Source organism: Eretmochelys imbricata, chromosome 5, assembly GCF_965152235.1.
Source record: "Eretmochelys imbricata isolate rEreImb1 chromosome 5, rEreImb1.hap1, whole genome shotgun sequence".
Lineage (NCBI taxonomy): Eukaryota > Metazoa > Chordata > Testudines > Cheloniidae > Eretmochelys > Eretmochelys imbricata.
In genome coordinates, this window is record NC_135576.1 from 74,045,159 (window position 1) to 74,061,208 (window position 16,050).

At 40.3% G+C, this 16,050-nt stretch overlaps 1 protein-coding gene across 4 annotated transcripts in view; it reads right to left on the reverse strand.

The window, feature by feature from the left end:
* The window catches only part of SEMA6A (semaphorin 6A), a 70,463-nt gene that overhangs the window by 16,876 nt on the left and 37,537 nt on the right, over positions 1–16,050 (reverse strand). The window contains exons 16-18 of one of the 4 annotated variants that reach the window (XM_077816350.1): positions 13,117–13,137; positions 12,934–12,984; positions 6,740–6,904 (exon numbers count right to left, since the gene is read on the reverse strand). In XM_077816350.1, coding sequence (XP_077672476.1) covers positions 6,740–6,904; positions 12,934–12,984; positions 13,117–13,137 — 237 coding nt within the window. The remainder of the gene's footprint in view (positions 1–6,739; positions 6,905–12,933; positions 12,985–13,116; positions 13,138–16,050) is intronic. The other 3 variants (XM_077816351.1, XM_077816352.1, XM_077816353.1) reach the window with 3 other exon arrangements.

Genomic DNA, 16,050 nt, shown 5'->3' on the forward strand with positions numbered 1-16,050 from the left:
ATTGTAGAGCTGTTTTGATTTAAAATTAATTACTGTGGTCAAATGTAAGGCAATCCCGTGTGTGATCTTGGTTACCAGACTCAGCATTTTGCAGAAAGCATGGTTCTCTCCTCTCGACTGTCTTCCTGATCTTCTCCCATCTTTTAGTGCTGCGAGTTTTGCTTTCTTTCTTACAACTCCAAAAGGAGTCCACATATTGTTTAGAAAGCTTTGTGATTGTATCAGTTGGGGAGTCAATTATTTTGTGATTCAAATGAAGATCTAAAAGAGATTCAGCCAGGAGCTAATAGAGATGCTACTAAATTGTTATTCTGCATTACATGACCTCCTCTCTCTTTGTTTTAAAACTTATTCATGGACCTCCTATCTCTTATCTCCTCTGCTTGCCTTGCAGTAGTTGCTTCTCTTTCCCTTCACCATCTGTCAGCTACAGTCTTGAGAACGTTTCACTGAAATAAAGTCTTAAAACAGTCTATTGTCTGGAACAGCCTTTCTTCATCTCTCTCTTGCATCAGTTCCCATCTCATTTCCACTTTCAGCTGAAAATGTTTCTTTACCTCTCTCACCCATACCCCTTAATTTCTGTCTCTTGCTATTAATTATCACCTTTCTGTGACTACTGTTATTCTACCATGTTTTGGTCTAGAGTTGCGATGAAATATGCAATAGGCAAAAAAGTTGTATTGTATAGTTCTGGAGACACAGCAGAAGTGTCATCAGTAAAAGCCTCTTCGCAACGCTCTGCTAATGTGCCTAAATCTGAACTGCAGGGGCCACTTCTCAAGGTGTCAGAATAATTCTGCTTCCAACTCCATTTAGCTGTGAACCTTTCTGCTGAGGCTGCCAGTTATGATGGTAGCTTTTGCAATGAGGACACCTGTCCATTAGGAACTGCACTGAGATCACTAACTCCATTTCTATGGCGATGATATTGTTCGTACTGACCTGGTCTGCAATCAGACTGGAGTCCTAGAGTTGAAAAGCTCTGAATCCCATTGCCAAATCCCCAAGCCATCCAATTCCCCAAGAGAAGCCACTTATTAGGACTATTCCAGACAAGCATTTGATTATTTTAAAAGAAAATTTCTTACAGCTCCAGTGAAGACCCATTATGTGACAAACATGTAAACATCCATGTTATAAAAGGAACAGTATTCAACAATTTGATGATAATTCACCTAAGAACATTTTAAAGAAAAAAAAACCTATTGGGTTTTGTTAGGAATGGTTCATCTAAACAACCTCTACTTAAATTAATCTACATAGAGATACATAAAAGATTTAAACAGACTAAATCCTGTGCCGTCTCAAGTCACTTTACTGAAATCCCAGTATGAAATAGAATATTACTTGGATTATAACTAACTTCACTTCAAATCTGTCTCCACGAACTGCTGAGAGATGCTAGAGAAGCAATGGAGATACAGATAGTCAGGGTTGATTGTCCACTCTGTCACGTTTTTTATATCTCTGTTTTAATAGGATTGCCCTCTAGGAATAGAGTTCCACCAGCAGAGTAACAAATCAAAGGGGCAGCCCTGACTGTCTCCAGCATCTAGGTTCTGTTCTTAGTAGTTAGAAATGTTGTGAAACTGAAGTAGCTGACCATGCACTTCATACTGTATGGACAAGGGTTTGATTTTGATCAGGGATACTGAAAACAGGTATCTAGAGCAACAGGTGTAATTGTAGTGCTTACTTCAGTCATGTACATCTTGGGTACAAGTCTCCTTCCTGGCCTCCTAACAATGGAATTGATTGTGCATGCAGCTACTTCATTGATTAAAGTGACAATTTTTGGCAAGGGTCAGTCCCTTCTGATATCCCATAACTATGACTGGCTAAGGAATATTTGCTGACCTTGGAAATTGAAAAGATAACACTGAACTCAAAGGATGATCTGGACAAATTCTGTGCTACACAGAATCCGCTTCTGAGTTATTACAAAATGGCAGCAGGATAATAAGGAATTCCCCTACTGCTCTTCTGTAAACATGCTTGGAATCCTTCCATACCTTGAAAAAATCAAAATAAATTCATGTAAAAATAGAGCAAATTTAAATGTACTCTCTGGTCCAAATTCACCCATGCCGCAATTTATACAAAATGAAGCTGAGCCTCCATCTTTACTGTAGGTTCTTATTGTTTTCATTTCAGTTCAAGGTGAACAGGATTTCAGTAAATAACCATTAAAACTCCAGCTGAATTTCTACCTTCTCAATCCCCTCTATCATGATAGTACTGGAAATCTCACATAATTTTGGCTCTTTGGCTTTATTTTTGTGAATTCCCCATGCTAGGTATAGTGTTAACATTCAGCAAATCATTCAAATAGTAGTCGTAATAATAATAATAACAACACTACCTTATTCCTGCAAAAGGAAATGTTTTATTTTAGACAGACTCCTGAAATGTAAAATCTTTGCCCGCCCTGTGTCTATTAGTTGACTACTTCGTAATGGTGCACAGAAGATTGTGTGACAGAGACAGGTTTGCAAATATTGTTAAGAGAAGCTGAAAAAAGGAGGTTCCAACATATATAATATTTACATTTGCATCCATGACATTCTAATTAATGTACTGGCTACTCTTGTCATTTGTACACCTCACCTCTTATTTTGAATCAGCGTTGTACCATTATTGTGTTGTAGACACTGAACAAAAAGTTTGTTCAGAGAGAAAGGGTGTCAGGGTCACCTAACCATGCAAGAGACAAATATTAAAACTGCTAAAAATAACCCCTAGACTTTAATCCGTCAGTGGAATAAGCAGCCAACCTCTCTATTGCTTGAATTAGACAGAATAAAAACTGGCAAAACCAAGAAAGTGGAAGCCACGGCTGCTGCATCTAATTTATCAATGTGATTAAAGGGCAGGCTCCAGCCATCTAGCGAGTGAGAGAGAAAAGAGTGGTTGCTGTGTTTGTGTTAATGAATCTAGGACTTGAAAGATATTTCTAAAGAAAGGCAGCAAGGACAGAAGACAGCAGACAAGGGCCAGGAGGGTAATGAAGGGCAAGGTCAGTTATGGTTGAAGAAAATTACTTCATTTATACCCTCTAGTAGATTTATGTAGCTACTCCCCATTTTGTTAGTAGGACCATACATAGATACAACACTGTCATACTATTCAAAGTGTACAGGGTAAAGCCTTGGAATATCCCACACAAGGAGCTTGGTTTTATGACTTGAGGGAGGGAGACTAAGTACAATGGCAGCAGAAGGGAAGGTTAGACTGCAAGGTGAGGAGCTACTGTTTTGACAAAGGTGAGAAACACAAAGAATTAAATTAAAACACAGCAAGAAAAAACAAACAAAAGCACACTCTGGAAATGTGTTCTTTTTGGAGAGGGCTGGGAGAAGAAAAAATGGTGGCGTTTGCCAATCGCAATTAATTTTTCATTCTGCAATATCAATGACAGATTATTCAGTGGCCAAAATGAAAAGGCCAATGGAATGGCAACAAACAGCTCCTACTCTATGAAGTGCGCTACACATTTTCATTTTGGCAAGAAATGTGAGGTATCTCAGAAACAACAATTCCAGAGTATATTTAGCTACGGAAGCTGTGGCACACGAATGTCACATTCCCATGAGTCAACCCATTTACAGAAGCCCCTCTTTGCACCCCCGCAGATATTCCCCAAGATGCCTGTGCTGAATTAAAAGCTGAACATATGGATGTGACATCATCAAGGCACCAGTGTCAGAGAAAATAAAGTAGCAAGTGGTTTCAGTAGAATTAGAGTGAAGTCGTTTGTGAGTGCAGGAAAAGAAAGAAAACACCCTCCAAAGGAATAAACACAACCACTAAAGAACACCACACAGCACTTTGCAAAACAAAAGGAAAATGTTAAAAACATAAAAGAGATTTTGGTTTTTTGTAAACATGTGAAGGGAAAAAAATACACAGCGAAAGTGAAAACAAAAAACTTTATAAACGAATATTAAACATAACCTTGTTTGGTTTAATTTTGCATAACAACTCATTCCTTTGCCCTTTAAAATATTGGGTCAATAGTAATTTTGGCACCAACTGGGGTCTGAGTGGGCAAGGCAAGGAGTAACAGCACACAAGTACACGGTAATGGTAAACAACCATGCAGTCACCTCTGCCACCATTGTCTGTGTGTAGACTACTTCCAGCTTTGTCAATATTCATAATTAAGCCCCAACGAATGCATGATATTTAAATGACCCTGTCAAGTGCTAATAAGACTCTTTGGTAACTGTCACTCCCTGGGGAGGTAACTATACAGTGCAAGCTACCTCATCAGTCAGTGACTAGAAGCAAAAAGGCTTACAACCCAGCAGCTATACATTTATTAATATTTTCACTGTGTGCTCTTCTCAAAGCTGCTCCTGGCATTCAAGATGCTTTTAAGAAGTAGCCTTCTATCCATTAAGAGAACTGCTGTGCAATTAACAGTTGTGACGCATGGAACCACACATAACAAATGCCATTAAAATTCACATACACCTCTGCATTCTTCCCTGCCACATTAACGACCAGATTCTCCACTGGTGTAATTCATCATATCTCCATAGCTATCAATGGAGCTATACCAATGACTACCAGCTGAGGAGCTGGCTAGCCCCCAGGCGTTATCCTTTCCCCATTACAGATACAGACCTAGTTAAGGGTAAACACATCTGTCTAAGTGGATGGGAGGAGGCCAATGCCTCTATCTTGGGGATAGTGCAGTGGAGAAGGAACAGAAGCACTTGCTCAAAATGGTGTGTATTATCAAGAGAGATGAACAAAAACAAGCCAATTACTTATCTGCCATTTGCAGTGTAGCAGATTTATTGACCAGCGGAATTAAGGATTCCAGGTAAATCACGCATTATCATTTTGAGTCATTTTGTTTTGCTTTCTTTAAGTACATGACAGACAGAAAAGCAAACATTTCTGCAGCTGTTACCATAGTAAGAGCTAATTGCTTTTACAATAAAGGCCCACAAAGGCATGGTGGCTCAGCAGCAAAGTAGGAGAAACCTGAAGGCTCAAGAAGGATTACTACTGTCACTTGTCAAGGGTTTCACTTCAGAATAATCCCACATGCTGAAGTTCTGACTGATGTTTGCTACCATAATATTGGAGTGAGAAGAGATGGGCCAATCACAGAACTAAGACAAAGAAATGAATGTGAAGATGGGGTCTGCAGGAACCAGCAATTACTTATTGGAGGAAGCATGCTCTTATATTTAAGGCACAGGATGAGGAATCAGAAGTCCCAGAGTTATATTTCATTCTGCAGTCTTCTTGCATGATGGGCAAGTTCCTTAGGTTTAGATTTGTAAAGGTATTTAGGGGCCTAAAGATGCAGACAGGCCCTAGTGGGGTTTTAAAAAGCATTGCTTTCAGGGGGTATTAAGCACCAAGAGCTAGATTTACAAAGGGACTTATATATCTTACTGCCATTTTAGGTGCTAAAGTCAAACATTTAGCAGCCACTGAGATTATCAAAACCTCCACTCAGCTGCTGCCTAATCCTGCAGGTGCCTATGTTTCTGTCAGTAATGCTTCCTCAACACCTAAGTTCCCACTAGTTCATGAGCAAAATTGCCCAAGTCCTGATGCCAACTAGATGCCCGGTGCCCTTGCTCATGCCTGAGCCATGGTGGGATGCGCAAGTGAGGCATTCCCTATCTCTCTCAACTGCAGGGCATTCTCAGAGTATGCTTATCTGATCAGGCCTCATATAGAAGACAGCTGGGGATTACCCAATCAAGACTGTTTGGGGCAGGCTGGCTGGTGTGAGTGTTCTAGAATACCAAGGCACTCACCTGTGACTTAGAAGACTTGTTTTCAAATTCCCACTCTGCCTGATTTGAAAAAGGGACTTGGACTCAGGTCTTGGTGAGTGCTCTAATCACTGGGCTATTGGTATAAAGGTGTGGGGATCTTTCTCTCTGGTTTTTCATGAGAAAATGGCGAGCCTGGCTTAGGTTCCTAACTTCAAGAGAGGGTTTATCTGGAATCCCAAATGGAGATAGGTGCTTCTCTTTGGCCCAGCATTAGATGCCTAACTAACTTTGAGCGGCAGGGCCTAAATTGCACCCCCCTTCTCACCATTTCCTATTGGCTAGCATAGGCAGCTCTCCACTCAGCTTGCTGGCTTCTGAGAATATTTTAGGTGCCTAACGCTCCCTATGCATTGTATAAGAAGCCTGGGCACCTAACTCAGAACTGAGAATTCCACTAAGTAGCAAAGCACCTAATGCCTAAGTCCCTTTATGGATCTAGTTCTAGGTGATTTTGAAAATCTGACCAGGCACCTCTCTGCATCTTTTGGAGCATACATACATTTACAAACATGGCCACTAAAAAAAATCTCCACATGCCTCAGTTTCCCTATCTAATTTACAGGGAGATGAGGCTAAATTAATTACAGTATGCTGAGTCGTTTTCAAGCCTTCAATGGAAGGCACCAAAGACGTGTTAATGATAATATAAAGCAGTGGAAGTGGCTCATCATTAACTCATGAAGATCAAGCTTAAACAGGGTTAAATCCACACTTCTCCAGTCTCACTCATATTTGTTTTGTGTGGTTTCCTTAGTCAGTGAATATCAAGAACTAAGTCTAAAATTGGTTATTTTGTTTCTGCCTTTCCAATAAGCTTTTAATTACAGTGCAGGAGTTTGGTTACAGGCTACCATGATCCAGCTGGAAGCAGTTACACTGTAGTCACCCCTGCCCCCCCCCCCCCCCCCGATTCATTTCCAAGGCCTTACCCTTCTTGTCTTGGTGATTATGGGATGAGACTGCCGCATATGGATCTGTGTTTTCAGATGAGCCAACCGGATCCTTCCAATCCAGCATACGTCCCCTAGTATCATAACCCTCTTGAGCTGGAGAGTCAGAAGTGGTGGTGCTTGGAACTAGTGAACTGGAGTGGCCTGTGTTTACATTACAAATACAGTTAGGGAAGACACCACACATTAGTCACTCACCATGCTAGCTCACGCTCAGGAGCATAAAATAAGCATTGCTTTTTGTGAATGCTGGAAGGATTTCTTGAGACCAAGCAATGTTTCAAAAGCCTTTTACAACATTGCCCAAAGGAAATGTAGCATCTGAATCTTTTGGAGCTGTGAGAAAAACTACATTCTGAGTAGTCAGAGTGGGCATGTGTGCACCTGTGTCAGTGGGAGTCATGGGCCTTGGCTATAGGCAAAGCTTCACTGGTTTACCTAAAAGTTTTAGTTGACTGATTGAGTTGAACTGGTGCCAAACATGCTGTGGGTACTCTTTCTACTATTTCGGTCCAGTTAGCTTAATTCAGTAAGGTGTTGAGCTAAATCAATATGAGCCTGGTTTACACTGAATTAAGCGTGTCCACACTGTTTTGCACTGGTTTAAGTTAACTGATTTTGTAAACCAACTTAAAGTGAAACTGGTGAATCTTTACTATAGACAAGGCTGCTGTTCTTAAGGAGAATGACAGATTAATTGTGGCAGGGATAGGTCAGCTGATCCCTGCCTTGTGCTCTCAGGGGCAGGACAGAGTGTCCAGGGCCTGACCATCTTCTCACGATGGCATCAATTTTCTGAAAAGCCATAAACTCTGTGATTTGCTAACACTACTTTAATGCTCTGGAGTGGTCTCTGCCTGAATGGATACATTAGTGTGATCAAAAGGGGTCCCTGTAATGGGAGTAGGAGTGCTGGCAAAAAGAAGGATTATTAGGTCCTGGCTCCACTCATCTGATCTAGATCAGGAACACAAGTGTCAATACCCCCATCTCATGACCATGATCTACTGACTCTAGAGGCCCCTGCAGCAGTCTCCAGGTGAGATTTACCCACCAATCCCCTTAGGATAAATCACGATTTTAAAAAAATCAGTCCAGGCTCCTTCAAACCTTAATTTGTTCCTGCTTAAGAAAAGCTTTTTTCAGGCTATTTATTTGGCTCCAAACCACTTTGTGTTTTCTATGCAGGCTATTGCAATTTAATGCGCACTACAGGAGACATAATCTTAAAGCTTATAGTTCTGTTCCATGGAGTTTTATAATGATTCTGCGATTGTTATTGATGTTTTTAACTATACAGGTTGTGGCAATCAACTTTGACATGGTTCAGATTAACAAATGTTTTCATGAGACATGGCCAGCCAGGCACAAAGCAATTTTCACATGAAGTGGGATTTAGCTGGGATATGGTGGAGAACTGATCTGTGTGGGTTAAATAGTCCTTTAACCACCTCACAAGGTTGAGTTGTAAATGAATTCAGTGAAAAGGCAGCAGCTTCTATTAAGTTGCTGCTATGATTTAAAGGTGCTCTACTTAATATTAATTATTGCGGAGAGACAGAAAATGTCTCTGTGCCTATATTTTTGAGGAGGTCCTTTGAGTCATCACATAGGGTTACACACAGCAGCACTTTGAACAATATTTAACACAAGACATGCATGTAACTAACGCCTGTATTTAACTGATACAATTTGCAGGAAAGGAGGTCAGCTCCAGTGTTTTTACCATGGATCCAGTCTTGAGATGCTACAGCTAATCATTAACAAGATGAATTTAGCAGTGTTCCCCAGGCTGAAGGATGATACTGACAAGGGCACTGTATTATTCTTTAATCTATCATGACAGGAAGTCTGGTTCCACTATCAGTCTTTCTAAAATACTGCAAATTAGAGGCTTCATTTTGTTTAAATAGAGCGTTTTTTAATTTTGCTTAAATAAAAAAAGAGAAGCCAAGTGGTCATCCACTTCTAAAGATTTCTGTAAAGCCAAGAGCACTGCTGGAAATATTGGTAACAGTTACGTGGATGGATTCTGAACCAAATTTGCTGCCTTATCTCCAAGAATTCCAAACAGCTGCCTCTGTCCAAAGGGACTAGTACAGAGCCAGCTACTGAAAACTTGTGCCTTCTTAAACTAGGAATATGCTGGAACTGTAAGGCTTTTCTACCATACCATTTTATGCCTATAGCACTCATCCCAAAGAAATAACAGAAGCAACAGGACAGAAACAACCTAGAAAGTGGAAGTTATGAGATTCCATGCCTTCTTGTCTCTAAATACAAAACCATAGTGCCAGTATTCATGGGGTTCCAGGCCTCAAGTTGACACCCCATTCAACCACTGCAATACTGTACAATATTTGATCAGCCCTACAAATAATGCTGCACTCAACATAAGAAAACAGTTAGTCCTAGCTTGATAAGGAATTAGGAGAAAGCACTGCCAAATAGCAGTCATAATTTATACCTGTATTTGATATGCATTTTGTGCCCCCATCTCCATGCAGACACTTTCAATTTAGCTGTGTTCAAGGGGCAATTTTATGGTAATGCAATAAGTAGAGTTAAAGAAAAAACATTTCTTAATACGGTAATCTAGGGGAAAGATATGCCTAAGGGACACATTCTTTACAAAAAGTGTTCCTGAACCATATGCTACAAATACATGGAGAACTCCTTGGTAATGGAAAGCTATAGCTATATGATGATATTAATGTGTACCAGATGGCAGTTAGGTAGAGAAATGTTTCACACAAATGCAAGAAATCAGTCTACTCACTCTGTTACTAAAATGGTAGTATAGTACGCATTGAGAAATGATTTTCTACATGTAGCTGAGATACAGTTGCTTCCATCTGAGCGAGGGGCAGCAGCAGATTAGAATATAATAACTTTTCCAACTTGGGTTCAGACTGGATCCTGCAAACACTTACTGCTGGGCACAGAGGTTGCTCCCCTGAGTAGTGTCATTGTGCCCCGTGAGTGTTGACACAATCATTCCTTTGTGAAATTCAAATTTATGATGGCGCACTGCATAGGCGTATGTGTTACTTGAGCACTGAAAGTAAGGGTTAAAAGTGCTGCATAGGCTTAGTGCTGCCCCTCTGTGCAGAGGTGACTCACTCATAGTGATGACTGTTCCTCAGCAGTGACTGTCACATGTAATGTAATATGTCTTTTTCTCAAGTACACTAAGACTACTTTATACCACACTGCCTGCATAAAGTGGCCTTTAAGTTATATTTACACTCACTTTAAAGTCCTTTTTACACAACTACAGCAATGCAAAGTGGCTTTAGCATAAATGGGGACCAGGCCCAATAGCTCTATTTTAACATGGCTTACATTTAAAAAATGTCTACAGTTATTTCCTCATTAAGATTATGCTACTGTTTTAAACTACCCCCATCTGAACAACTGCAGATTTATGGTGCTCCTCAAGCACTGACTTCGAAAGCAGAAGTTTAAGGACACATACTCTTTGAAAAAAAGTGACTTTGTGATTAATTTGTAAAGCTTTTTGTTTGCAAGTATGTAATCACAATAATACAGCAAGAACAAGAAATCAGATGTAACTAGAGCAGTGCATATTGAGGAATTTGGAAGCTGTAACATGGTTAGTGTCTGTGAGCACTGATGATGCGTCAGAAGAACTGTATTTCTGTAACTACTACTCTAACCATGTTTTTATGAAACAAAGAGATGTGATAGTTTTTTTTAGCTTTAACACAAAGTCAGGGATGCAATATGGATGTGATAGTTGATCTAATATGCACAAGGTGATAAGACTCCAGAGATTAAGATGCTCCACACACTATCCTATTAACAACTATAGCAACCTAATTAGACAATTAGAGGGAAAGGCTAAATCAATACTACAGAGGGAGAAAGGAATGTGGCTAGGGGGTAAAATAAGGGCCCAATTCACTAAAAATTGATGTTTCCAAAAGTAATTAAGTTGCATACAATTTTGCACAGGGGAAAGCTTGCTTTAAGTGAAGAGTCTTAGCCTTTTGTCTAAATATGTGTTTTTTGTTCCATATGTATCTGACCTTCATTGAGTGGCCTTCTGCATGGGTGTGGAAAAATGAATGTGCATGAACAGTCATCGATGCGGGCTTTGCACTTCATCACTGGTTTATAGATGATCATGCGAGGCTGCCCTATCTGCCAAATACAGGAGGATGCTAATGCCAAGAATACAAAGATTAAGGGCTTGACTCTCTTCTCAATTACAGTGGCATAAACTAGGAGTAACTCCAGTAACGTCAGTGGAGTAACAGTGGTGTAAAACAAGTATCAGAAGAAGCAGCCGTAAGCCTTCTTGTGAATCTGGAGACAGATATATATCCTACAAGCTCCAAATGCATCCTGAGCATTCATTTGATTGGCATGCTGATATATACCAGCATTCTAAGGTTCTAGCCATAATGAAATGCCATTTAATTTTACATTTAATTATGTTCAATAACAGTAAAATGCACTGTTTATATAATTTTAGTTAAAGTAAGTATACTTTTCGTCTCATGCTAAAATGACTTCTTTGCATCAGTTAAAATACTAAACATTAGTGTGTCTATACAGTGAATTGTTAACATGAGGCTGTTTTTTACTGTATGTTGTGGAGAGATTGTGAGTTTTCTCTCTTCATGTACGAGATTTTTGTAACTCCCTTTTCTTTGGTAGGTTGTCTGAGCGCAAAGCAGGAGGGAAGGAGGACTGTCAACTGCATCATAATGTCACCTCTTGTATTTTAACTACGACAACAATAAAAGAAATTCACTGATCTAATGACTGCATATCCGAATTTGCCTCAGGCATGTCATTAGTATTAGATGACAGATAGGGTGTGATTAAGACTTAAAGTTAGCACTGGGTAGCATTTCTCCATAGTACCAGATAAATAAGATCCTTTTTTGAAATGTTAATGCAATAAATCAGTTTGGGAGAGGGAGATACAGACATTAGCGTGTTTTTTTTTTTTTTTATACACACACCCTTTGGGGCTGTGATGTTTCTCACTGAGGGCCATCTTCATGACTCTTTGGTCAGGTGAAAAAAGCAACCTCCACCGAAGTCCGTAACCAATAAGGTGTCTCTCCACAGCCCTGCTGTAAAGCTGTGTTTCATATGAGTGGGAGTACCAATGCACTTGGCAATCAAAACCTTTTTGAACATCAGTGCTATCTACAGGGCAATTTTCTTTTCTTCAGACTCAGAAACATTACTTTTAATCAATTACTGCTATATGCTTTGGAAGAATAACACTGAAAACACTCTACACTTGCAGATGTTGAGCATGTGCTAATTTTGTCCCAATTCTGATCTACTTTGTTAGTCCAGGGCTTGTTAGTCCCATGCTGCCTGACAGGAGTCTGATCACTAAGCCCCAACCCTGCCCCACTGAAGTCAATGGTAATATGCCATTGCCTTAACCAGGAGTAATACCATATGTCACGCATAGCCTATGGATATCGGCCATTGGAAGAAGATCTGTTGTGGAAGCAATGACTAACTCTTTGGCTCTGGAAGTTAGAACTTTCTGGTATGAAGCCCTTTGTTTTCAGATGGATTGCTGGGATCTGGCAACACCAGGAAGTTAGGGTGTTACATAGAGCATGGAAGCACCACCAGGAATAAGGCAGCCCAAAAGTTTGGAAGCAATTGAAACCTTCGTGTTTTAGGGCATGAGCCAACCTCTAACTAATGAGGCTTGCAAAAAAATTTTCCTTAGGGATAGGTTATTCCATAACTGCCTGAGGCAGGGTTTCTTGTTTCTTTCCCTACAGCATCTGGTACTGGCTGATGTCAGAGACAGGATACTTGGTTAGATGGACCTATTTTCCTACCTTCTTTTCCGCAGTGAAAAGACAAAATGTATTCATTGTACCATGTACACTTGCTAGATGCTCTGGTGAAGCATGCTTGGGTCAGCTTGGTTAAAAGTTCTGAATTTGGAGTGCCATTAAGACTGGCCATAAATTGTTTTAGCTCAATTAAGTAGTTTTGGTGCAAGATGGAAAACTGTATGTCAAAAAGGACAAATAATCCTAAGATTAGTGAATCAGGCCCCAATAAAACAAAACAAAAAAGACAATTTCTATTGGGGAATGGGATCTACCAGCTAACACAAGGACCTGGGGGAGAATTTTTAAAAATATCAATAAACTGACCATACACTGTGTTGTACGACATTTCATGAGCTGGTGAAGCAGTTGAAATGGCTATGAAAAAAATAAATTAGGAAAAACATTATAGAAAAATCAAAGCATTACAATATTTAAAAGGTTAGTAAGATGATCCCTCCAAAATTGAGCAGCACAGATAGGAAATGATGTGACTAAGAGCGTCCTTACCATTCAGTGCTACAAAGGAATCTGAAACAAAAACAAAAACGAGAGGTAAAATTCATTATTTCTCCCACAGTTCTAAGTTCTTGCTACTAACAAAACCTTTTATGCTTCTGTTGTTATTTAATTGTACTGTGAGTCAGTGCCCAAGTGCCCCAATCAAAATCGGCATGTCAATGTGCTAGATGCTACACAAACATAGAAGAAGACCACAGTGTCTGCCCCAAACAGCTTACAAGCTAAAGCCTCACTCCTTCAAAGACAACAGTGCAAGCAGATCCTAGCCACCACATAGCTCTCTTTGCAGGATCAAGTCCCAAGGAGTGAATTTCACCCAATGTGCACAGATTGATTCTGAATCATTTCTCACCCTTCTTTGATAGTTAAGTGATGTCAGATATCCCCCACTGCCATTCAACCTGGCCAACTGTTATTTGGCCAATTTCTTGTAACCATTGCAGCAGAAATGGGTCTTGAGGAGGGACAGTAAGAGGGCAGTTGCCTCACAGACCATTAGTTATCAGACATTTAAATAGTTAAAGCCTCAACTTATTCTTACATTCAAAATCTGCAAGTGCTGATTGTCTGATTGTGGTCAAGTCATTAAGTGTTTGCTTAAGGAGAAATTTGGAGAAATCCCCACACTAATTTTTCCACTGCTCAAGCTGAGTTGTGGCGGTATTTGGTATTATGGGGAGGACCAAATCTACAGCGAGATCATTCTTGGTGTCTCTGTGTATATGGCACTGGTATGCAGTGAAGGGTACCATGGAATTCTCTGCTTCAAATATGGAACTCTTTACAGAGTAAATATAAAAACAGGCTTTATCCTGCTGCCATTGTAGTTAATGACAAAAATCACATGGACTTTAAGAAAAGTGGGACTGAACTCATACAGAATAAGGGCCATTTAGATATTGTCCTGAGATAGGTGCCATGTCATCCCATGAGGAAGCACTGCAGGGACTGTGCATATATCTCTAAACAACCCAGAGTACAGGCTACCCTATCCTCCTAGCCCATGAAGCAGACTGACGTGGAAGTAGGAGGGGTGCATATGTAACCTACACATCTCCAGGGTGTGGTGTTCTGTCCCTTCTAGTGGCACTGAGACCACTTAGAGATTAATGAATCTGCTACAGCCCTTAGCTAAGGACCATGTGGCTTTTAGCTCATGCAGTAGAGGCTCATAGGCTAAGCTCCAGAAGTCCCAGGTTTGATTAGGTTCAGTCGGTGTTACACATACATAAGAACGGCCATATTGGGTCAGACCAAAGGTCCATCTAGCCCAGTATCCTGTCGTCTGACAGTGGCTGATACCAGGTGCTCCAGAAGAAATAAACAGAACAGGTAATCATCAAGTGATCCATCCCCTGTCGTCCATTCCTAGCTTCTGGCAAACGGAGGCTAGGGACACCATCCCTGCCCATCCTGGCTAACAGCCATTGATGGACCTATCCTCCATGAACTTATCTAGTTCTTTTCTGAACTCTGTTATAGTCTTGGCCTGTACAAGATCCTCTGACAAAGAGTTCCACAGGTTGGCTGGGCGAAGAAATACTTCCTTTTGTTTGTTTTAAACCTGCTGCCTATTAATTACATTTGGTGACCCCTAGTTCTTATGTTATGAGAAGAAGTAAATACTTTCTTATTTACTTTTTCCACACTAGTCATGATTTTATAGACCTCTATCACAGTCCCCCTAAATTGTCTTTATTCCAAGCTGAAAAGTCCCACTCTTTTTAATCTCTCCTCATATGGGAACTGTTCCATACCCCTAGTCACTTTTGTTGACCTTTTCCAATATATCTTTTTTGAGATGGGGAGACCACATCTGCATGCAGTATTCAAGATGTTGGCATACCATGGATTTATATAGGGGCAATATGAAATTTTCGGTCTTATTATCTATCCCTTTCTTAACGATTCCCAACATTCTGTTTGCTTTTTTGACTGCTGCTGCACATTGAGTGGATGTTTTCAGAGAACTAGCCACAATGACTCCAAGATCTCTTTCTTGAGTGGTAACAGCCAATTTAGACCCCATCATTTTATATGCATAGTTAGGATTATGTTTTCTAATGTGCATTACTTTGCATTTATCAACATTGAATTTCATCTGCCATTTTCTTGCCCACTCACCCAGTTTTGTGAGATCACTTTGTAGCTCTATCTTGAATAGTTTTGTACCATCTACAAATTTTTCCACCTCACTGTTTACCCCTTTTTCCAGATCATTTATGAATATGTTATATCGTACTCATTCCAGTACAGACTCCTTGGGGGACACTACTATTTACCTCTCTCCTTTCTGAAAACTGACCATTTATTCCTACCCTTGTTTCCTATCTTTTAACCAATTACCAATCCATGAGAGGCCCTACCCTCCTATGCCATGACAGCTTACATTGCTTAAGAGCCTTTGGTGAGGAACCTTGTCAACGGCTTTCTGAAAATCTAAGTACATCTGATACAAAAGATTAAATCCTTGAGCTCTCCCAAGCAGAGGGACTGCAATAAGAAATGGCTATGTCAGGAGTGGGAGGCTTCTGGCATTCTCCCCAGCAGTGCATCTGTGCAGGAGCCAGGCACACTCTGGCCTTCAGTCTACATGCTCCATTACTCTATATTCCATAAGTGTTGGCTCACTGTACATTAACTCCTCAGCTTCAGCGGTTTTATTGTGCCCACAGGCAGCGGAAATTGTTTTATGAAGAATTGGGTTCTTGGTTGCATGGGTTTAAAGTAATGTCCAGGTTCTGAATTAAACCGACATAGGCAAGAACATTAAGAACGATGGCTATCTTGAACGCAGCCCTAGGTATTTCTGGGGTCTCCAATCAGCACATAAGGTTTCACTGTATGCGACATGTGCTGCAGTCCCTTGGCACCAGGCACTGTAAAGACTGAGTGACAGCTTTCACTCTGAATTTCTGAGGT